Source organism: Mustela nigripes, chromosome 2, assembly GCF_022355385.1.
Source record: "Mustela nigripes isolate SB6536 chromosome 2, MUSNIG.SB6536, whole genome shotgun sequence".
Taxonomy (NCBI): Eukaryota; Metazoa; Chordata; class Mammalia; order Carnivora; family Mustelidae; genus Mustela; species Mustela nigripes.
The window spans coordinates 100,086,844-100,111,038 of record NC_081558.1 but is presented as its reverse complement, the minus strand read 5'-3'; the positions used below and the strand labels follow the sequence as shown (position 1 = coordinate 100,111,038).

The 24,195-nt window shown below is 46.4% G+C and overlaps 1 protein-coding gene across 12 annotated transcripts in view; it reads right to left on the bottom strand.

Moving 5' to 3' along the window:
* KALRN (kalirin RhoGEF kinase) overlaps positions 1-24,195 on the bottom strand; it is a 656,868-nt gene that overhangs the window by 11,724 nt on the left and 620,949 nt on the right. For 11 of the 12 annotated variants that reach the window (XM_059391095.1, XM_059391094.1, XM_059391096.1 and 8 more), the window contains 8 exons: positions 23,957-24,080; positions 22,760-22,819; positions 8,578-8,605; positions 7,926-8,097; positions 5,556-5,677; positions 4,780-4,911; positions 3,136-3,300; positions 1,197-1,275 (listed from right to left, as the gene is read on the bottom strand). In XM_059391095.1, coding sequence (XP_059247078.1) covers positions 1,197-1,275; positions 3,136-3,300; positions 4,780-4,911; positions 5,556-5,677; positions 7,926-8,097; positions 8,578-8,605; positions 22,760-22,819; positions 23,957-24,080 — 882 coding nt within the window. The remainder of the gene's footprint in view (positions 1-1,196; positions 1,276-3,135; positions 3,301-4,779; positions 4,912-5,555; positions 5,678-7,925; positions 8,098-8,577; positions 8,606-22,759; positions 22,820-23,956; positions 24,081-24,195) is intronic. The other variant, XM_059391100.1, reaches the window with a different exon arrangement.

Below are 24,195 nucleotides of genomic sequence, written 5' to 3'. Positions count from 1 at the left end.
CCCCTGTAATAACCACCCTACTCAGGAAAAGTTGTGCTTCATTGAGAGATGTCAACCAAAGAGATGATGGTAATGGCCCACCCTTAGTGGGTGCTCTTTTTTTTTTTTTTATACATTCAGTGGGTGGGGGGACTTGTAAGAACTCCCCACCCTCTCACCTAGACCACGTGCAAATTAATGCACACACAGAGATGACCTCTTTTTTGTTTCTTTCCATCAACTATTTTATGGGACAGGTGATAGATTTTTTTTCATTGTTTTGTTAAAAGTCCTATTTTTTTTTTTTTTTAAGATTTTATTTATTTATTTGACAGAGAGAGATCACAAGTAGGCAGAGAGGCAGGCAGAGAGAGAGGAGGAAGCAGGCCCCCTGCTGAGCAGAGAGCCCGACGCGGGGCTCGATCCCAGGACCCTGAGATCATGACCTGAGCTGAAGGCAGCGGCTTAACCGGCTGAGCCACCCAGGCGCCCCTAAAAGTCCTATTTTTATCTTTTTATTTTTGAGGACACTTTCCTACTCATAATAGAGATAGATTGTGTGACTGAGTATGTGGGTATGCGTAGGGGGGATTGGACTAGAAATATCCATAAAACAGTGTGTTGGGCTTGACATATGGACATATGCGGAGACCTGAACCAGTAATTAGTGATTATACCTTCTTCTCAGGAACACATGGAACTTTGAACAAAAACTGACCATGTACTGCAAATAACGCAAGTCCCAGCAAAAGTCAGAGTCAGTATCACATAGATCAAGTTCTTCAACTACAATGTAATTAAGTTAGACATCAGTAAGAAGATGATGATTTGGAAAAAATCTCACACAGCTGAAAATTTTAAAGTATTTCTATTACAATTAGGTCAAAGAAAAAAAAATGATAGTTGAACTCAATGATAACAAAAGTGCCACATATCAGAACTCAGGAGACATAACTAAAATTATAATTTGAAGAAAAGGCTTAAATTCTTATATTAGAATAGAAGAAAGGCTGACAGTTATGAGTGAAGCATCTAACTTAAAAAGTTTTTTTAAAAAAAAGAGCAGTAAAAATACATAAAAATACTGGTTTTTTTTTTCTTCCTAAAGAGGGAATACACTTAGTGAGGAGAAACAAACAATAGGAAAAGCAAGTCATTATTCTGATATGATGATGATAAGTGCCCATGAATGAAGGAAGAGAAAATGGAGTCATTACCTTCCAATTTCATTCAGCTCAGTATAAGCTGAATCAAAATTTTCCTTCCAAGAAATGGTGGCACCATCAGCAGCAGCATCTTTGGAAGAGAGAGAATCCATTTAGGATACTGAGGAAGTCATATAAGAATAAAGAAAAGATTAACAGAAAATCTCCTGCTTTGCCCCAAAGCATTCTCGCAACCAAATATGGAGTCTAACTCATGGGAAAATGCCAGGATGCTCTGAAATGTTATTTTTAAAAATATCATCCAAGGGAAACCGACATGACAGAGTCATATCCCCCCACCCCCACCCCCAGCGCTGTGCCGTCTACATAAACAAAAGAAAACTTGGGACAATCAGAGATGTAACCTCTGGATATTTTAAAATAGAAATTTGGTAGAACAAGTTAAAAGAGAGAAAAACACATGGAAGGCCTAGAAAAGCCAGTGAGAATCAGGGCCGAGGAGGGATGCAGCAGCAGCTAGGGGAAGAGTTACAAGGCCCAGAGGAGGAAAGGAGGGGAACGGGCTCAGAGCATCCTACCCACTTGTCCCTGTCACCCCGCTGCCTCAGACAGTGAGAGCTTAGCTGGTATATCGAATGGTGTAGCTTAACCTAAAATACAGGCCTGAGCACAATGTTTGGTAGCATTACCTTATCTGAGGTGTTAATTCCCTGGCAATGATTTACACACGCACCCACAAACACCCACACATGTGTGCATGTGCAAAGCATGTGCACCAACATATGTTTGTTCTGTCTCTTGGGACCAAGGCTTGCAAGAAGGAAGACATGAGGCAGAATTTAGTTCGTGGCTTAGGAGAAGAGGAGCACGCCAGCAGCGCAACTCTTCTGACCCGGGCCACCTCAGGCTGCCCAGAGCACAGTGGGGCTGAGACTTAGGTGCCTTATCTATATTGAATTCTGAGGCCCAGGGCCAAGGTTTCCCAGTGTCATGGGTCCAACGGAGCAAGGCTGGGGCGGGCTGGGGAGCACTTCCAGAGTCAGCAGGGGTCCATTTGAGAGAGAGAAAGAATAAGAGAGAGCGTCAAAGGGGAGAAGGTCAGAGGGAGAAGCAAACTCCCCGTGTAGCTGGGAACCTGATGCAGGACTCGATCCTAGGACTCCGGGATCATGACCCGGGCCAAACACAACCACTCAAGCAACTGAGCCAGGCAGGTGCCCCAGGTGTCCTCTTTCAAAATGTTCTTAGGACCAAGGGGGTTTGGTGAGACAGGGAATAGGTGGTATTTGTAAAATACGTGTAGCTAGTTATAGGCGTATCTTAATTACTCAACATATCCACCTAAAAATGTATCCACCTTGAGGGGCGCCTGGGAGGCTCAGTCGGTTAAGAGTCTGCCTTGGGCTCAGGTCATGATCCTAGAGTCTCCGGATCGAGTGCCACATGGCGCTCCCGGCTCAGCTGGGAGTCTGCTTCACCCTCTGCCCCTCACCTGCTTGTGCTTTCTTTCTCTTTCAAATAAATATGTTTTAATACTCATTTTGATTCAGATCCTTCGAACAGCTTGCTTTCCTCTCCCCAGCTTAAACTGGTGAACACAGCTGTCTCTGATGCCGCGAGGCACACTTACACCTGGCAGGGATTCCCAAGGGAGACGAGGTTTGGCGCTCCCAAGTAGGAGAAGGGGCAGATAGCATCCAGGTGACTCATGACTCCTGCCTGCCCCCCTCTCTGTTCCGGGGGACACACGCGGGAGCCCAGGGACTGGCAGGCCCCAGGTAAACACGGGTGGCTGACCTCACTTTTGCTCCAAGACGGTTGAAATCACACTTTTCTTCAGGTCTCTGAAATGTTACTTGACTGAAGCAAATCCAGGTTCCCCCCGCATGGTGGCCTGCCATGCCAACGGCCAGCCGGCACCCGTGACTGGGTGAGCCGCCCGGGTGCCTGGCCTCCCCCGCTTGGGGTGCAGGGAAAGGCCGGGACTCACCATACTCGGGGAGTCGTACAAACTCCGAGGGCTCGCTGGGAAGGCTGATCCCCCAGGGGTTGCTGGCGCTGACTCGGAACTGATAAGGACTCCCAGGACTGAGGTCCTCGATGACGAGGTAAGTGTCCAAGGTCGAAGCCACGGACTGCTGCCAGGCCTGGGAACCTAGTGCACGATTTCCGAGGAGAGGGAGAGAGAAAGGCCAGAGAGACATTGTTTCAAAGACCTTCAGCAAACAAAGAAGGGGAAGTTGACTCATTCCATTCAAGGAGCAGCTGTGGTTACTGATTGGGCTCTGAAATCCGGTGGGCCACCTGTGGCAAATGACTGACTAGGTCCTGAGGGGTGTGAAAGCACGTGTGAGAGTGAGAAGACGGAGAGCGTGCAGAATTTACAGGGGACCCTGCGGCAACTTTTTAATAAGGCATAAAAATATATTATAAATCACAAGATGAGAGGAAATATGTATTTGGAAGTGGAAACAAACTAGAAGTGAACAGGCACTGAGCCCTCCACTCATGTCAAGTACCCGTGCCAGGCAACTCTCTCATTTCCTTTTCACACCGAAATCCCCAGACACCCTACGGGGTCGGGAACAGGAGAAACGGAGGCTCAGAAAGATGAAATGATCTTCTCATGAGAATGGCCTGAATATGATGAGCTAAGGACCGAACTGCGCGGGTTGGCGGTGGGGGCGGGGGGAGGACTAGCTTGGTGAGACGTGTCCCTGGCTCAGCTCGAACACATCTGTGCCGAGGCGGGGAGACCTGAGAGTGAACAGCTAGTGAACAGCTTCCCGAAGAGGCCAAAGTAAGCAGTTTCGGAACTGCACGGGGCTTGTTGGGTAGAAGGAGGAAGAGTTGAGATACTGCGAGCAATGGCGAGCACAACAAATGATTTTGGTTCAGGGCACGAACGGTGGCTGGAAATTCAGCTGTGTAATGCATTATGTGGTTCAGAGATGAACAACTAGAGCTAGCGGGCAGCTTCTTGTGTAACTAATTTTTCTGGATAACCGGTGGCAGGTTCAGGCGTTTCTGACTGCTGAACTAATGTATGCACCCTCAGCATGTAAATGCAACAAATTTTAAAAAATGAACAGCTTTAAAAAATCATTATACACATGTCTTTATGTATATAAAATTTAGAGATCACACAAAAGGTATATGCGATCTCTATATATGTGGTCTCTAAATTTTGTGTGGGGGTGCGGGTCAGGTTTTGCTCATGCTACCCTGGTTATCACTCTGGGAGAAAGAGTATGGATTCACAAACTTGACACCTGGGTTTAATGCCAGCCTTGCCTCTTAACCAACTCCTGCTTCGTGTTCCTTAACTTTCTTCAGGCCTTAGCCTCCTCATCTGTAAGGAGGGCCTGATTGCCCATCTGGGGGGATAGGGCTGATTAAGGACAGAAGTGCCCAAGAAGGCACTTTGAAATCTACCAGGAGTCATTATCAGTTTGGCAAAAACCACTGCTCGAAGTTAGAGGTCAGAAGGCGGCTGTGGTCTGACAGGAGGTTGTTTATGCTGAGTTGGAAGACACAAGAAGGAACACCTGATGAAAAGCTTGAAGGCAAGTAGTTTATGACTCTGAAGGACTTCTCCTTTGGAGAAAGGGAAGAGCAGGGGGAGCCAGCTCACCTTCCTCTCTGTACTCCACGGTGTAACCAGAAATCGTGCAGTTTCCCGTGCTGGAGGGAGGCAGCCAGCGGAGGATCACGGAGGTGCAGCTTCTCTCCTGAGCAATGGGGCGGTTAGGGGCCGCCGGAACACCTTTGGAGACGGAAGTTACGGTCAAGTGCTCTTTCTGCCGAACTTGACATTTTGTACCCAGGTTGAACATTTCCTAGGAAACGTGCTTCCCCATGTCTCAATTTTTTCCTATGCCCTTTCCACCCAGTGGCATAGCTTTCTCCAGGCTCTGGAGAGGCCTGGCAGATATGCTTTGGGGTTAGAAGTTCTTCCTCAGGCTAAAGACTGCACGCTGGATATTAGGCTGACCTGGAAAGCATGCAGGAAGTTATGGTGGGCCACAGATAGCCCTTAGCGAAGATTCCTTCTCTCCCCTTTGCTGGACTTTGGGATTTCACAATGGACCTTTTCTTCCTCAGGTCTCAGGGAACCCTTGTAATGTCCACTTAAAATATCCGATGCACATAAATTCATAGAGACAGGAAGTAGAACAGTGGCTGCCAGGGGCAGTGGGGGCAGGGAGGGGAGCTGCTGTATAATGGTTATAGGATTTAGTTTTGCAAGATGAAAAGAATTCTGGAGATTGGTTGTACAAACATGGATGTATTCAACACTGCAGAAGGTACATTTAACATTGGTTAGAGTGAAAAATGTTATGTTTAATTTACCATAATAAAAATATTTTAAAAATTATAAAAGGTGTTGGATGAACAGAGAGCCTGTACCTTGCACTTTAACTGTAGCAGACGTGGACGTGGTGCCATGGTCATTTGTTGCTATGCAGGTATAAATCCCACTGTCTTGGGGCATCAGATTGCAGATCTTCAAGGTGATTTCCCCTGAATCACTAGGGACACCAAAAGGATGCTCTTCAGACTCTAGTAATGACACAATTGACTGATGGGTAAAATCCCAGAGGGTGGGCATGTGGGGTGCTGAGCTGAATCCTCAGGCCCAAGGTCTCATCCCAGCTCTGGGACTTCCCTACACACCTTGTTTTTCTATATTCCCATTTCTTTATGGGGGGACATTCTTGCCACTAGCATCTCTCATGTGTGTTGTATAAAGGGCAGAGGGATAGAAAAGGAGTAAAACGAGATAAGAATTAGAATATGGTTTGAAATATATAAAGTCCTATACAATATTACTGGTATTATTACCACTAGCAGTTTTGTCCTAAAATATTTTCAGTCTCAAACATCGATAACACACTGTATAAGAAAAGGGAGGGGCACCTGGGTGGCACAGTGGGTTAAGTGTTTGACTCTTGGTTTCAGCTCAGATGGTGATCTGAGCCCCAGTGGGGCTCCATCCTCTGCATGGAATCTGCTTGGGATTTTCTCTGTCTCTCCCTCTGCCCCAGTCCCCCACACTTGCATGCTCTCTCTCTCTCTCTCTCAAATAGATAGATAAATCTTTAAAAAAAAAAAAAAAAAAAGGAAGAAGAAGAAGAAGGGATGCCTGGGTGGCTCAGTCAGTTAAGCCTCTGCCTTTGGCTCAGGTCATGATCCCAGGGTCCTGGGATCAAGCCCCACATTGGGCTGTCTGTTCAGTAGGGAGCCTGCTTCCCCCTCTTTCTCTGCCTCTCCCCACACTGACTACTACTCTCTCTCTCACTTGTTCTCTCTCTCATGGAAATAAATAAAATCTTTTTAAAAAGATTTAATAAACAAACAAAGGAAAATGGAATGACTGAGAATGAAATGTTTAAGTATTTCAAATTCTACTAGAGGACCCTCAAAACAATTACATGAGGGGCGCCTAGGTGGCTCAGACGTTAAGTGTCTGCCTTCAGCTCAGGTCATGATCCCAGGGTCCAGGGATCGAGCCCCGAATCAGGCTCCCTGCTCAGCAGGAAGCCTGCTTCTCACTTTCCCTCTCCTACTCCCCCTGCTTGTGTTCCCTCTCTCGCTGTGTCTCTCTCTGTCACCTAAATAAATCTTAAAATAAAAAAAAAATTACGTGAATTAAGTAAAGGCCGAATTCTGCCACTAAATGCTAACTTCCTTGGCAGTTCCCATCTGGGGTCCAGAGCACCACAAGGGAAGCGCTGCTCAGAAAGGATGACACACAGCAGTCAAGTCAACCCCACTGCCAACCCCCTGAGGAGACAGAGGAAGCCAAACCCTGACTCCCCCACTAGGTTCCATGGGCCTGCTAACCTCAGGACCTGGCCATCCCTGGCCATCATTGCTGGGAATACCATTTCATATACACAAAAATTAAGTTAATGGATGGGAGTTTGATTCTAGGTGATTCTTTGATAAATGCTTAAGCACTTAAGGGCTCATTATTGCTTATCCACTGTAAACAGCAGTACACAATAAATACTAACAGAACGATTAGGAAGCAGTCAACCAAGTTTTTTTCTTTTTAAATAGGCTTTCTTTGTGGAAGCATGTGTATAGCTGGATTTTCTGTTTAACATCGCATATTTTGGAGCAAGTCTTTTTTTTTTTTCTTCTAAGAAAACTGTTCTTAGGTTAATGGAGGAATTCAACAGATCACTGTTTCTCAGGATCCTGACAGGCACAAAGAAACACCAGGATGTTGGGATGTGAGACCCACATTCCTCCCACGGGGCTAGAGCCTTTGCCACTACTGCTGATGCAGAGATTCTCTTGGGGATCCTTGGGCAAAGATCAGCCAGTCCGGCGGATGTAAGTCGGTGACTGTCAAAGCTCTTTGAAAGTACGGCTCATGCCTAACCCGAGATACAGAGGGGTATGTTTTTCTTTGCTGAGTGTGGGTCCAGAATGCAGTTTTGCCAAACTTTCCTTGTAGGTACAGGTATGTCTATGCGCTGCTCAGTGGCACGTGACCACGTGCTGGGCACCCCTCCCCTCTGTGTCTGACCTCGAGGGAGGTAGCAGCCTGGGCTGTCCTACAGCTCCCAGCCTGACATACCATTGTGTGCCAGCGCTTTCCTGAGCTGCCCGTGGATGTTGACCACTTCTCTCCTCATCAAGACCAAGTATTTGGGTGAGAAAAAGCTCCAGGGCACCCAACCTCCCTGCCCCCAGAGGCTAAAGAACCAGAAAAGGGGCTGCACCAAGGTGCTAGCGATGTCTCCCACGGTGGGGCGATCAGCTTACCAGGAGGAGACGGTGTAGGTGGCCGAGCTGTTGTCCGTGTCAAGGATGTTCTGGTCTGGCCCCTTCCAGGTGATGGTGGGTTTTGGCCGCCCACAGACTTTGCACTGCAGTGTCACTGTGTCCCCAAGCAAGCAGGTCACATCCACTAAGGGCACAAGGAATTCTGGGGCCACTGTGGTCAGATGGACGTAAAGCGTCATTTAGAACAAATACAATAACCAGCCGTTTTACACCACTCTCCCCTGCCCATGCACGTCTAGTGATTCAAATGACCTTCAGCTTAATACTGTCAAGTCATCCGTGTTCCATGAAGAAGGGTTTTAAAAGTAAGAAATGTTTATTGCAGAAAATCAGGAAATACAGATAAGTAAAAAGAGGAAAATTCTCCATGATGTCCTGATACAGATGTAACTAACTACTGCGAATGTCTTGGTCTATATCCTTTGGGCTTTCACCAACACCGTTTTTCTTATACAAATTACATATAACGCAAGTCGTGGCCATTTCCACTTCCACAGTGTATCATGCACGCCTTTTCTTGTCCATAGCACAGGACCACATCCCCATTATATTCTGCCTCTCTCTCAATGGCTGGATCTGCCACAATTTATTGAGCCAGTCCCTGTGTTCTCCATTTGACTTTGTAACTCACCTTCTTGGATGAAATTTGGATTTAAGATCTGAAAAACACAAAGAAACAGAAAATTGCTTAAATCCTAAGCTACTAATGGAGAACAGGAGACTTCCACCGTCTTGAGTAAAGGAAGTACAGTTTAGGGAGACGAGGCCTGGAGGCCAGGCTCTCTTGCTTGCGACTGTGTCAGCATCGCAGGAACAACCCTGGGCACCTGCTCTCCTCTCCTCTCTGCTCTGGTTCTTCACGTTCCTTTGGGTGGCCCAGGGCCCCACGCAGGTGTTTCGTGACTGCAAGCTCTGCTGGCTTTAGCCGGCCCCTTTCTCCTGTGTTTCACTTCCCCAGGGGCTTGTCCTCCCTGTCAAATGCATAAAAGCCATGCTCCCTGCCCGCTTCCATCTGCACTCGAGCTCTGAGTTGGCACCGGGTCTTCCCAACCTCACAGGTTTTCAATAACAGAGCACCAGAGCTGTGTCAGACTGGAATAGTCTTCCAGAGGCAGCCCCCTCATCCCAAACAGGGAAGGTCCTCTTCAAGCAGCTGCATGCGGAGCTTGTCTGGTTGCAGGGAAAAGGGAAGGTCATACCCATCCATCCTGTCCTGCATAAGGCAGCTTGAAAATCACCTAGGGGTTCTAGCCCTTTTGGCTTTGTCTAGCTCAGAACACAGACCTAGGCCAACGAAGCGACCTGGCCTTCACATGGCTGGTTGGCAAAGACACATTGGAAAGGCTCCCTTGTGACCCCACAGATCTTCACAGAAGATGGACTCCCGGCCAACTAGCCACACTGAAAAGTCACCCCTTCTTGATTTTCTTTCATCTTCTGTTTTCCCTCTAATCAAGTGAGTGCAGGGCTTGGCAGGGTGAATGAAACATGGGTTTCGGAGTCTGAAAGCCTGGGGCTCATCTCCTTTGTTTCATGTGATAATCACTTAAGATTTATTACATCAATTTCCTTCCCTATAAAATGGGGATAACTAATACGTACTACGAAATGTTATTGCAAAGATGAAATGAGTAGTCTAGTCAAGTGCTTGGCACAATGCTTGACAAATAGCAAGTACTCAGTATTTCTGCTTAAGGAAAGAAAGATGTTCTAATTCTAGTCATCCTCCTTCTGCGAAGCAGCCTACTGTTACAGTGGCTTTTCTCTCAGAGTTTATGGTGTAAAATTCTTCTCTCCCTCATAAATGAAGCCAGAGAGCTCGCCTGCCTTACCAATGGCCCACTGTGGCATTCATACTTATCTCCCCATAGTTACTCCTGGCTTATGTGAACATGGTTTCTGTCTGTTCTTCCCTTAATCAGGATCCATGTGAGCCCTTTGGAACAAAGTTGCTCTTTTCCCCCTTTAGGTTCCCCTTTGCCAACCAACTACCCATATACAGCACCCAGCTCTTTCCTGAAGTGAGCTGTGGAAAGTTCTCGCCATGCCAAGTCCTGGGGCTGCCCCTTCTTGAGACTGACCTCGGCAGCGCCCTTTGCTAATCTCAAAGGCCACGTACACCACTGCCCCGCCTTCCTTTAAATCAGTGGTTCTTAATCCTTTACCCTGGAAGCTTTAAAAACACAAAAAATCAATGCCTGGACCTCAGGCCTAGAGATTCTTTTAGTTGGTGTGAAGTGGGGCCAGGCATCGGGTTTTTTGAAAGCTGCTTTGGGGGAGTCAATGTGTGCCCTAGTTTGAAGAAAGCCACTGAAAGCCCCCTCTATCCAAAGGAACTGGTTTTGGAAACCAACTCCCCACCCCTGAGGCTTTTCTGGGGTGGGGTGGGGAGATGTGGGGGCATTTGGTAAAAGCGGCTTTTCCCCCACCCAAGAGACCTCCCCTCTTTATGAGGAGACATGGGCTGTGGCAGGGGAACAGCCTGGGAACAGGGTGGGCAAGGTGCTGAGGGGTCCACAAAGGTCTCCCCCCGGCTTGGGTGAGGCAGAGAGAACGACATCCATTTCACAGTCATTTCACAGTCCAAGAAAAGGAGATGAAGAATATTTTCTAAATGTTATCGTGGCTTTTCACAGGGTGGCGAGATCAAGGGTGGCTTTTCTCCAGTTCAAAAAACATTGTCTCCTCCTCCAGGCTGGTGCAAGATTTTACTGATCTTGCTAGGATGGAGGTCCCAGCCTCAGGATTTATAAGATGTCTGAATTTGGGGTGATTTTTTTCTTTCTCTTCTTACCTGGGCTTTGCAAATATCCTGTAGTCCATATGTTTCACTTTTATAATCTTTTTCAAAGGAGAAAAGAACACAGCGCTACTGGACTGTAAGTTCCTTCAGGACCAGAGGATGTTATTTTTCTTGGACCTCTGGCCCCTAGCCTGGCTTCTGCTGCAAAATGGGCGTTTTATACATGTTGGTTGAATCAGTATTTGACCTTTGTCCTCATTCCAGTTCGTCCAAAAATTCATAAACAGAATCTGGAACTAAGTCCATATAATCTATAAAATAATGACTTCAGGGTATATTACTAATAATATTTGATCAGAGTCTGTTTTCAAACACAGATGGAAAACAAACTTTTGGGGAATGAAAAATAAAAACAAGAAAATCCATTGCCTCTGAGAGAAGAGGTTCTCAGCAGCGTTCCACTCAGGAGCGAATATAAACTCCAGGAGCAGACAAAGCACATAGTATCCAGACCCCAAGCCAGACACACTCTCTTGCCTTGGACAACATTGTTAAGCCTATTAGGCCTTAGTTTTAGCTGAAAATTGGGGATAATGGTGCCCACCGGAAAGCTTGTTTGATGCAAGGGCTGATTTGTTCCGATAAAGATTTATTGAGCTGGTCTTTGGTTGTGGCCCTCCGCAACATGCTTCAGCACCCTCTTTGGGCCGAAAGTCTGGTGGGGAGGGTGGAATCCAGTGACCTCTGCACAGCTTCCAGGATGGTGCCTGGCTGACCAGCCTCCAACAGACACAGAGCTCTGCCTTCTCCCTCGCCCCACTTTCCCTGTCAGGACTTCAGGGTAGAAGCGATCTGGGAATGTTACCAGCTTTGTCCAGTGGCCTGTACTTCCTATCCCAATGGGAAACCACAAGGGAGTCAGACAGGGATTGCATGCAGGGAGGGACAGGGAAGAGACAAATGGCCCATTCCTTCATTGTAACACTTAAGTGGGGTTTCATAACTCTGCGCTGTGGTAGTGATTCTATAAAACAGCACCCCAAACTGATGCCGAGGGAATTGCTTGACTTAGTCCTCTTTCCCATCACTCCCCACTGCATTCAGGATATTATCAAACACATACATTATTTAAAAAGCAAAACTTCCTAATTTAGAGGTAGACTTTGTGGGAATTTGGAGAGAAATATTGCCAACAAGGCTACTTGTAGGTTCTCTACCTGGAAGGGGCCCGTGGAAGGCATCAGTGTTCATTCCTCTTTTGGCCGGCCCAAGCACTGCCGATAATGGCAATAACACCAGTGGTTTGTGTAACATCACGTAGTTGGCATAAACCACTCACAGACTCCTTCATTCACTCATCCTAAACTCTCGGAGGATGTACCAAGCAGGTGTTATTTGTTCCCATTTCCAGATGGGACAGGGAAGTTCGTGTAAGGTCACACAGTGCTCCTTCCACCATCCGTGCACAGGCATGGCCTTGGAAAAGCATTGTGACACTTTGTTCTTGATGTCAAAGCCCTGCCTCCCTACCTTTGCTCCCCAACCTTGCTCTTCATCCCATTGCTACCTAGTTCTCCCCTTTAAACTCCTCTAGCAAGGACCAAGAGCCTGGCTGAAGTCCACATTAATGCTTTTTCTAACTTTGACTCTGGGTGACATTCATGGAAGATCCCTCCCTCATTTTTCCTCTTTCTACTTTGAAGCAAGTTGGGTTATGGACTGGAAGAGGGCCACGGCAGCCTCTTCACACTGCAGTGGAACAACCTAGGTATTTGTCTGGGGTTCCCTGTGGACTACAAGGCCCACTTGGGCAAGAACCTTGCTCACTGTTGTTGCTTTGGAGCCTAGCACAATCCCTGGCACATAAGGGCTCCATAGGTATTTGTCGAATTAATCAGTCAATCAAGTGGTGGGATCCTAATTTGGTGGGAGTTGAGAAAATGTCTCGTCATGAACTTGGGAGTGTTTTCCTATTTCCATCATTTGGAATGGTACTTGTTCTGGAATCTCATCAGTCAGTTCATGCCTGAGAGGCGACAGTGATCTTTTCCTCCTCCCTGATCTTCCTGAGGTTGGTCCCTAGTGCTCTGCTCCCGTGCTTCTGTCTATCACGACATCTTCCCTGCATGCTATTACCATACCAGACTCATGAATCCTTTGAAGATAGTAACCCTTTTCTATGTTTTATGCACCATTAAGCCATGCTGCTTAACATAGTGTCTTGCACATAGTAGAAGGCCAGGTATGTGTCCAATCAAATTAACTTACCCAATTAGAAGACTAGAATCTAGGCCTCCTGACCACCTTGTCTAATAATCATTGTTGGTATGTGCCGAGACCTGAGATACCCCCGCCTGGGGCTGGAAGGGGTAATCATAAGCCAACACATATTTCTTGAAGCCTAATGTTTTCCTTCTTTAGAAACAGTTTGAGTGTCCGCAGAGAGTGGTAGACGGAAAAGAGCAGGGAGCTGGAATCAGAATGGATGTTGAGGCAAGATGACACTTGTACAAAAAGCACATGTTCTCTCTCTGGGAGACGCAAACCCAAGGGGATGAAGCTGCTATAGACAGGGCTTGGGAATCTGCTTTTATTTGAACAGCAGAGGGCGGCAGGTGGTCGTGTTTCCTCCTGGGAGCAAAGAACCACCACAATGTGGTCCACCAGCAACTTAGTTTCTTCCTTCTGGAGAGAATTCCAATGGTCTTCTTCAAAACAGGAGGGCAGCGAAGGAACGGGAAAGAGTTATAGGTAAAATCAACCAGCCCTGAATAACAAGCTAAGCTTTAAAGAAATGTTGAGTCTCTTTTTCTTGCCAGTTAATGTCCAAGATTCCGGCCCCATGTCCTGAGAGTGAGGGCAAATCCTTGTTTAGAAAACCAGGTGCCAACTGATGCCAGAAGGAAAACACCCCACCCCATTTTTTCCCAATCCCTCATCACTGGTCACAAAACACAGTTCAAAACTATGTATATCTAGAATGCTGAAGGAATCAAAATGGCCAAAAGAAACTCAAACCAAATGTTCTAAACTCATCTCAGAACTACCTTCAACGAACCCAGAATTTGTACAGCCGGCCTTGTTTTCTTACTGCCTTTGTGTTTTTCATGAGAATCTCTGTTCAGAAGAGGAAGGGAAGGGATTTCAGATTTTCGTGAGGAAATGTGACAATGAAATGAACATATATAAGAAAGTCAATTTCTAAAAACCTAGGTATGATTTCTGGTGTGGAGGTTGAACCCTTACTGTTTTTAATCCGGCTAAACAAGACACAGTTCTCTAAATGTTTAGAAAATATCCCTACCTCTGCTTATCTCTAAATGGACATAAAGATGAAAGCAAAACACAAAGATGTGAATGCAACACAATCCCAAACAGCAGTGGGATTGTCTTTGAAGTAGCTCCTTACTTCCCAAGTATTTTCATGACTGTCTAGGTTCTAGGTATTTTTTTTCAACTTTGCCTTTCCCCCTGCTTTGACCCATTTGTGATAGAAACATTTTTAAATTTCCAAATGTATAAGTTTTAAAAATTATTTTTGTTACTGGTTTTTAACTTAATTGCATGGTGCTTGGAGGCTTTGATCTATAGGATACTCATTCCTTGATTTTTGATGAGACATGGTCCATCTCTGTAAAAAGTTGTGTGGGTTCTTGAGAAGAATGTATAAGTGTTGGCCATTGAGTACAGATTTCTAAATGTTCATGTGTCAAACACATTAGCTCTTTTATGGGGATTTCTTGTCTAACTCCTCTTCCCACCCTTCCTCAGTATTTTGGTTAGAGAACATTTGGCGTGTCCTTGAAAATAAAAAGGACAAAAATATGACTTTAAACATAATAATGAAAAAAATGTCACCACCCATCCCACAAAGTAGTCAAAGCAGGTGGTTTATTACTGTGCATACAAGAGTCCTGTGCTCTCAGTAGCCTGGAGGTCTGTTCAGAAGGGATTGGAGTGAGGGGTGCTGGTCCAACTTCTTTTTTATACATCCCATGTCCAACTTGGAAGTCATGATCTTGACCTTGGATAAAGGCTTTATGGATGAATGCTTTGAGGTCTCATGCCTTAAGGATTTGAACCTCCTCATATTCCTACCCTCAAATGTCTTTTACTTTTTTTACTCTTGTTCATCTACTCCTAGGTCTACCGCAACAGCCCTCCAATAGACCTGCCTCGCCTGTTGTTGCTAACTCAGGTGCCACCTACTTCCCTAAAGTGCAGAATGAGGGACACCTGGATGGCTCAGTCAGTTAAGGATCAGAGTCTTGGTTTAGGCTCAGGTCATGATCTCAGGGTTGTGAGATAGAGTCCTGCTCCCCACTGGTCATGGACCCTGCTTAAGATTCTCTTTCTCCCTAATGAAACACATGGACTCTGCTTGAAAACTCACTTTTGCTCTCATCATCCACTGGGTCAAGTCCAGGCTTTCTAGCAAGTTTCTCAAGGCCCTCATTGTTTGGTCCCAAGTCATCTGCTAGGCTTTGTCTCTGACAAACTCTTCTCACATACTAAACCCCAGCCACCCAGACCATATACTCTTCTCGAAATGTGCCAGGCACTTTCATACCTCAGGTCCTTTGCTCATGTTCTCTTCCTACTTTATCCTTCTACCAGACTGTTTAGCAGTCCACCCAGCCCACACACTGCCATCACATGAAGATAATGATCATGCTTCCTGGGAGACACAGGCTGTGAGAATACACAACCTTGGGAAAGTTACTTCACCCCTCTCTCTGTGCTCCCCTTTTCTCCTCTGTAAAACAGGAATAATGTTAAGAGTACCTATGTATTGACTCTGTTGGGAGGAAAGGACTCAGCAGAGCCAGGTACATAGGGAAGACTGGTAAGTAATAGCTCCTATTATTATCAGCCCAGTGCCTGAGTGGTTGTGCAAATACCCACTAATGAATAAATGCATGACCCCATGCCTTTTAATAGATCACGTTGTGAACTCTGCTATATAATTTGAACATTAAATCAAGCCTGCCTCTTTCTACATGACTGCACACTTCTTAAGTATGGGCCCTGATCTTACATCATTTGTTGACCCTCCATTATACTCACTGCAATGCTTTTATTACTCACTTTTGATAAATTGAACTGACTAGGATATCACGTGGAGTGAGCCTGTGGGTGAAACTTGACAGTACAGGCTTGGGGAGGGAGGTGGTGGCTTTTGCTTCTCTAATAGCTGCTGTTAGAGCAACTTCTCCTGGGTCAGTGGCACCTCATAATCTCATTAATGGACAATGCAGATGAGATGGGTGAGGTCTCCAGACTAGGGTGAGAGTGCCATAGGAAACACCAGACTGGGGGGTGCTGAGTGACTGTATTGGCCTGAGAAATCCATTCAGACTCTTCTCCCATGTGATCAGATCTCCCTTCTTGGCTTCTGTGGCAGGACTCCGGAGTCACAGGGGAAAGGTATGGGTGAGGCCAAGTCATCACCCCCAAGTTCAAGGGATTTAAAAAGTTGTTGAGGAAGAAATTCTCCTCCATCAAGCAAATGTGCGACAAGGGAGAGCCTGAACCTTCTTAAGAAAGTTCCTGAGCCTCACTGAGCAGATCTCCTCCACATCACATGCCAAGTTTGGCCTCTCAATGCATCACCATCAAGATCAGCTCTCTTTTTTTGAAGTAATCTCTACTTCCAAAGTGGGGCTTGAACTCATGAGCCTGAGATCAAGAGCTATATGCTCTACCAACTGAGGCAGCCAGGTGTCCCAGATCTGCTTTTTTTTTTTTTTTTTTTTTTCTAGACCTGCTTTTTGGTTGGTTGTGTGACTGTGACCTCTCTGACTCTGTTTCCTCTAGGAGGGTAAGAAAACCCCATCTTCACAGGGTTGTTCGAAGGAAAAGGAACATCACAGATGTGGATATGCAGTGGAAGATTTTCTTATAATTCCCCCAGGAGAGAGAAATGCCAGCTCTGGCAAGCTAAGTGCCCTTCCCTTAGTGGCACAATATAAATCAATCTGCTTGTTGAGTTAGAACAAAGCCAGGCAACGGGAGTGAGTCTCCAGGCCAAACCCATCAGATATATTACAAAGAAAATATTTTGTAAAAATAAAAAGGCAGGAATGTGATGCTTCACTTTCTTTTCTCCAAAGAGCTCTTTTCATAAAAAATTTCTTTTTATATAATGCATTAACAGGCATCAGTGGAAACACACTGGTGATGCCAGAAGGTCAGTCACCTGACTAGGGGTGTAAAAGTTTCCTCCAGTCTGTCTGGCCAGGTTATTTTGAAGCTCTGAATCTGGGACAGGGAGCCAAAGCAGCTGAGGTGGGAGCAGCAGGCTAGCTCTTTCAAGATGTAGAAGCTGGGGCTGGGGAACTGTGGGTATGGAGAATGAAAGAAGGGTCAGCTCTGGCCACTCAAACCCTTCCAGGGCTGGGAGTGGACATTCCGGTCCGATCTCAGGAATAAATGTACCCAGGCCATTCCTGGCACACTTCCTTTGAAGCAAATTTCAGGGTCAAGGCATAGAATCTCCAACTTCTTCTGTTGGAGGGTCTCAGTGTTTTCAGTCAGAAGTTCAGGAAAGCAAAGGGTCTCAGTGTCCACTGATATCACACCTTGGATCCATTTGGTGCTCAAAGGGTCCCACACCACATACATAAACACCTGTACCCTTGAGCTGTGTGATCTCTCAGAGAAACCTGAGGTTCAGCAAGGCTAAGTGGCCCTCGCCTCACAGTTGACAGTACCCAGACTCCAAATCAGGTTTTCTGTCTCCTCTTCCCGCGTTCTTTCTGTGGAGATACTTTCCATGTGCCCTTGTGTGATTTTTTTTAAAAAAAGTAATCTCTACACCCACCATGGGGCCTGAACTCACCACCCCAACATTGGGTCGGATGCTCTATCGACAGAGTCATCCAGGTATCGTATCTTTGTGTCATTTTTATTTAAGTCACACTTAAGCCCTGGAAAGCTGGGATGAGCACATATGATATTCCTCTTTGTTGAGCTGGAAAGTTGAACAACAAATCCACACATAAAACTTGGCACTGGAAGACAGGTCTTCTCATCTTCCAGGATCTGTGTTTTAGATTAAAAACAACCTGGAGTGGGGGAGCAGTCCCCCCACTCACCCACAGAAGGATGGTGGAGGTTGGGGAGTGAAGTCAGGGAAAGCCACAATCTGCCTTCAGGGAAACTTCTCATTTTCAAACTGAAAGATACAACTTCTCTGCCTCAGTTTCCTCTTCTAAAAGTCTTTGAAGGGGCTGGGGGGATGGAGAGGAATGGGGAGTTATTGTTTAGTGGGTACAGTTTCAATTCAGCATGAAGAGAAAGTTTTGGAAATGAATAGCAGTGACAGCTATACAAATTGTGATGGTATTTAATGCCACTTAAAAATGGTTAAGAAAGGGGGTGCCTGGGTGGCTCAGTGGGTTAAGCCTCTGCCTTTTGCTCAGGCCATGATCCCAGGGTCCTGGACTGGAGCCCCGCATCGGGCTCTCTGCTCAGTAGGGAGCCTGCTTCCCGTCCCCCCTGCCTGCCTCTCTGCCTACTTGTGATCTCTCTGTCAAATAAATAAATAAATAAAATCTTAAAAAAAGGGGGGGGGTTAAAATAGGGGCACCTGGGTGGCTCAGTGGGTTAAGCCTCTGCCTTCGGCTCAGGTCATGATCTCAGGGTCATGAGATTGAGCCCCACATCGGGCTCTCTGTTCAGTAGGGGGCCTGCTTCCCCCTCTTTCTCTGCCTACTTGTGATCTCTCTCTCTCCCTATCAATAAGTATTTAAAAAAATGGTTAAAGTAGTAAATTTTATGTTGTGTATGTTTTACCACAATTGAAAAAATAGTATATAAATAAATGGGGGGGGGGTTAACTGATGGTTTCTAAGTTTCTCTCCACTCTGAAAGTCTACAATCCTTAGCCTGACTGGAAATTTCCTTCCAATGTAGCTTTGTCTTTCCAAGTGCTTTCTCTCTCTAATCTCTCAGAATGCTCTCCCACAAGACCCCAACCCTGTTCTTAGGCAGAAAGGAGCACCCTGAGCTGTCTTGCAGTTGGCATAATGACCGAGGGTAAGGTCTGGATTTAGTCTGCATCGTGGATGAGGCTGGCTCCTTGTTAAATGACTGGGGCAGAGATGGAGCATTTTTGGAATCGTGACCACCTCTTATTTTGATGGATTGATGTTCTATGCTAAAAGTGGCATTGGGCTTTTGTCTTAAAACTAAGATGCATTTATTTAATTAGGCTTGACATAAAAGCTGGTCGGAGAAACCTTATCCCTGAAGATGAAGGCCCAAGTCAGGAAGCCTGGTCAAGGACTTTCTCCTCCAGCTCACAATGTAGGTGTGTGGCAGTTCTGGGGCTGGAGGGCAGGTATAAAACCCCATCTCAATGCAGTCCTCAAGACAGTTTTCTGAGATGGCAGAGTTGTGGGAACCCGCCTTGCTGGATCCTACGAGAAATCCAGGACAGCTTAGGGAGGATCCAGACTTCTCAGAGGAGAGCACTGGCTCAGAAGGTGGATATGAAGCCTGAACCTTGGGGCCCTGGCTCCCACCTGGGGGTCTGTGCAGACACTGGGGCAGGGGCAGGCCTGAGAAGCTGGCAGGTGGGCGTGTGATGCTAGCCCACCGTCACACCTCATCAAGAAAAGGCAGTCAGCAGTCTACGCTGTACTGGAAAAAATGAATTAATATTAATTGGTTCCCCAAACAGCCCAGAGTTTGATTTTCAGCCTGACTGGATTCTTCTTCCAGGTAGAAAAGTTTCTCTTATATATAATATCCTCTTCTCCACCAGCCTCCAACGTGTAATCAGCGCAAGATAAAGTAAGGTGAACAACGCACAGACCTGTGCCATTTCCAGACTAGCTCTCTCTGAGGTGTGGTCACGGGTCAACAGGAGCAAGGGGGTGCCAGACCATGAGAGGATCTGCAGACGGGGAGCCAATCGTGCAGCAGCTGGCGGGCCAGGAGAGGGGCACGGGGGCTCTACCTGAGACTCTTCACAAGCGTTTCTCCAGAGGGGAAAACAAAGGCTGGTACAGTAGAGGAGAACTGCCTCCTTCTACAATGTGCTCAGAGTTCTTGTGAAGCCTTGGAAATCAGATTCCTAGGATTCGGGGTGCTTCACTTCCCTCTTCAGTAGCTTTCAAGGAGATGTCTAGAAACCTCTGTGAAATGGTATGGTGGGAAATAAGCCAAGCCTGAGGGTAGCAAGCAGCTGGTCTGTAAGCAAAGATGCAAGGAAACTGCTCCTTAAAGGGACCCTTCAGTCCACCAATTGAGAAAAAGAAAAGAAAAGTAGTGAATTTGGTAGTGACAGATGAGTGGAGGCAGGAGAAAGAGCCTAAACACAGCTCGGGTGGGAATCAACACGCAGGCGGCAGTTCAAGCAGTGGAGAGGGCCGGACTTCGCGCCCAGAGACCTAGTGTGGAGCAGTGCGCTGGCTGCAGGGGCCCGCGTGGTGGCTGGGGCAGAGCACAGGGCTTCAGGGCACAGGCCATGGTGTATGTTTGCGGGGGAGCAGGACAGCTCCCCAGGGCACAGGACTGTCAGCAGCCAGACAATGCACATCACAGTGCTCAGGTTCAGAAGGTAAGAGTGAGGTTGGGGGCCAGGCTGGGCCTGGTTAATGATGCCCCAAATGATCCGTGAGCAGCCAGAGGCCTTCAAGAGGCCCACCTGCTCTCTTTCTATGCACCCCTGGCCATTTTCCTCCTCTGCAATGAACATCGCAATGACGTCTACTTACCTATCCTGTGGGAAAATTCTCAACTCCTGTTGAACAGGCTGACTTTCTATGTCTCAGTTGTTTTTTGTGTCTGAGAATTCTGAGCTAGCAGTGCCAAGATGCCTGCGCTCCCTCAGCACCTGCTTTGTGCTGAGTTAACTTGAACACAGCTGTACACTGCCCAAGAGCTCACTGGCACCTGAAAGGATCCGTATGGAATAGTCAAGGGCTCATGCACACCTCCTACAGAAACTGACCAGAATATTTGGCTCGTTTCTAACCACATGCCCTCTCTACAGTGCCAGTTAACTGAAATGTCTGCCTCAAGTATTGTGTTTGAAAACTTTCCAGACATTCATCAACACAACTCATGGCTTTCCTCCATTCAGCATGAACATCCTATTGCTTTTGCTTATGCATCCCAAAGCGCCTCCCTGGGACCCACTGCACTCAGTCTATGCAAAGGGCTGAAAGCCTGGGATGAATAAGAACCTTAGAAATGTGTTCAATTCACAAAGCAGAACTAATGCATGTGTACGTGTGTGTGTGTGTGTGTGTGTGTGTGTGTGTGTGTGTGTAGTGTGTTTGCTTCTCTAACCATAGAATGGAATATCTGATTACATCAGTTAACTTTCTCCTCTTGCTTACTCACCTGGCCCCAAGAGGCTCTGGGCCCACTTCTTGCATTAAAGAGCAGGGTGGGAAAGGCACTTTCTCTCCCTATTCCACCTGAGCTGAAAAAGGTCCCAAGTTGCCTTCTGGATCACAAATACCTGGCTTGTCCCTCCCTGTGTCTGGACTGCCTCTGCTTGCTGATGACATCTGTGATACAGGCCAGCAAAGCTTAGACTTGGAGGGACAGGCATCACCAGGGGTCTACAAGCTGATAGATGTGGGCTCCATGGGAGCTGGTGCCTATCTGAGGAAACACGGGGAAAGCAGAGCCAGAAACTTCCCCTGGCTTCCTCATTCTCTAAGATACATTTAGGCTATGAGTGCCAGACCCACTTCCACCCATGGTAGGGCACTGACACACACCGCTGAATTTAGCTCTGTGGCAATACCCACATCCATAGGCAACCACCGTATCCTGGCAGAATACCTACTTTCAACCACTGGCTCTGACCTGATTCAAAGCAACTGGCATCTTCCATAGCTGCCTTACTCCTTTTCAGGCAGAATGGTTTTTCTCTGGTTTTCTGGTGGTTGACTTTATATGGTGGTGGGATTAGGTCAAGTTAGAGTAAGAATAATAAAAGTCCATCCAGTTAAGTGAAAAGCTTAGGTCTCTAAAAAGGAAAAGATTTTTAAAAATACTTATTTTGTACTCAGAGGAAATCTCTAAACTTTTATCCATTCCTGGTGAATAGAACACAGATTTGGAGAAAAACATTTCCATTTACTCTGAAAGACAAAATGGCAGGGAAAGCCAGGCTCGTGTTTGCTCTAATCGTCTAGGGTTAATAAATTTATGAGGGTTATCCCTCAGTGGCAAGCCATGTAGGAGTCCCACTTCTCTAACCCAAGATCGTTTCTAGTCAAAAAGGGGCTGGAAGTTGATTTCATGTTCTTGGTGGAGTATTAGTTCCAATCCCATACCCTGGAGCCCTACAGTACAAGAAAGGCCTCTGACAATGTTTTAGTCTCCCCATCTCTAGAGAGATTGCTGCTAAGGTTACAGAAGGGAGGCCTTTCCCAGGGCTATTTTTACTTCCTAGTGGACAGGCACTGTCCAGGAGCTCTGGGGCCGGGCAGAGGCGGGTCCTGGGGCTGCTACAATCACTCATTTGCTCTCAGCCAGCCATACCCAGTAACTAGGGAACAGGTTACCCACCAGACCACACCTACTCCGTGATTTTGCTGGAGCCTCAAGGGAGGAATAGGTTCTAGTGGAAGAGCCAGATGAAGAGGATAAAGGGGAAAGTAAAAGAGGGAAGAGAGAGGAAGGAGAAATAAAAGAAGGAGAAACTAAAAGAGTTCTTGTCCTTCAGCAGGCAATCTGCCATTCCTCATAAGGCCATTTTCCACAGGGGGAAAAAGTGCTCTACGTTTCCAATAATGATGTTGGATATTTTCTACACAAAGCCATACCCACCAAAGAAGGAAATATTAAGCAAGCATTCAGGAGAGCCAGAAGTTTTACTTTAAAAAAAAAAAAAACAAAAACTAGGTCAAGTTTTCTACAAAAATTGAGCTGAATCAATGTATTTTTTGTTTTTGTTTTTAGGTTAGGCGGGGACACCCAGAGATGTTCCCCCATCACCATTTATCCTTGACTGACCGGTCACTTCAATAAGATCACTGTTAGAGAACACATTTAAAAAGACAATCATTATAGCAAATAGGACAACAATAGCTGCTTCTACCTCCATGCTAGTATTAGGGTCAAGATCATCACACTCTGACTCCTCGGAACTGTTCGTCTCCTTGAAGGGCAGCATGAGGAGGGGGAAGAAAGAGAACATAGTTAGAACACAGGCAGCTTTTGCTAGAGCGTGAGGAGAACTTCAGAAAGGCACAAGCAATGGAATATTGGGCTGAGCAAAAAACCAGGTGCTTCTAAGGTGGGGGTGCTGATCACCCAGGGGTGGCAGCATGCTCTTTTCAGGGGCGGGCGTGGGAGAGGAGGCTGGGATCCTGTGCCGCCACGCATCTCACGGGAAACAGCAGTGGAAGAGGCAAGCACATGAAGCATGAGCGTTGAAGAATTTAAACTCTTGTCTTCCGTGAGGTCGGGTTTCCCCGAGGAGAGTGAGGGAGGGAATAGAATTTCTTTTCCCCAAGAAGGACGTTCTTTATTTTACCCAAGAAGGGGAAAAGGTGCCAGGTGGAGAATCACACATTATAAAGCTGTTCAGCATCAGCAGTCTGATTCCCATTGTCCAGAGTCAGATCTTTTCAGAGGGCCCAATGTAAAGAAAACAGATCACATCACTTCAAGATTTGGGGGAGGGGGAGCACAACAAGGGCCTGCTGAAGCTTAGAATCAGTGGGTTCACAGCAAGAGGTGGATTATTACAAAACAGTAACTTGGGCTTTGCTGATGTGCCTCCCCTTCCCTGCCCCTGTATAGGCCTGAAAATGATGTTGTCTGAATTCTGGGGAAAAGAAATGAAACTTTACCAAGGCCACAGTGGCCCTTAAATTACAAACCTCAGACTTCACAGGGTTGGAGGTTTGGCACATACCCCTAATCTCCTTCCCCTGCATCTATTTTCAAACCTAGGATACTATATAGGCAGCTTTGAGAACTTTAGTATGAGTCCAGCATCTTGCATTTTTTACAACAATAACACTGCAGATAATTTGTTATAAAACATGTGCACAGTATAAAGAGAAAGATATAAAAGAAAAAAATATACTTACTTATTTGAATCAAAGTTGCCAGGAGAAATAAAAAACCAAAAATAAATTGATCTTGCATGCAAAATCCTGCTAAACTACATCCCCTCTGGTCCCCACGCTGGGAAAGAAAAAACCCCATCCACCCAAATTGCCTCGTGAGATGCTGTAGGGTGGGACTAGGTGAGAGCTGGGACACAGCTCCAGAAGACCTTACTCACTTTAACAGAGACTTTGTTGCCCAGAATATCCTTGGGTTTACGAGGCCCTGTGGCTTCATTTTTACCCGTGTGCTCCACTTCCGCCCGCTTTCTCATTCGTAGAGTATGCCATGAACATGACTTCCTGTTGTACCAAAAAATGCACCAATCAAAATGGCAGGTCAGGGCAGAGTGAGGTGGTGGGTGGGCTTGCCACCCTTGGGTGAGTCAGTAGGTGAGGTGCTCCAGTCAAGCCCCAG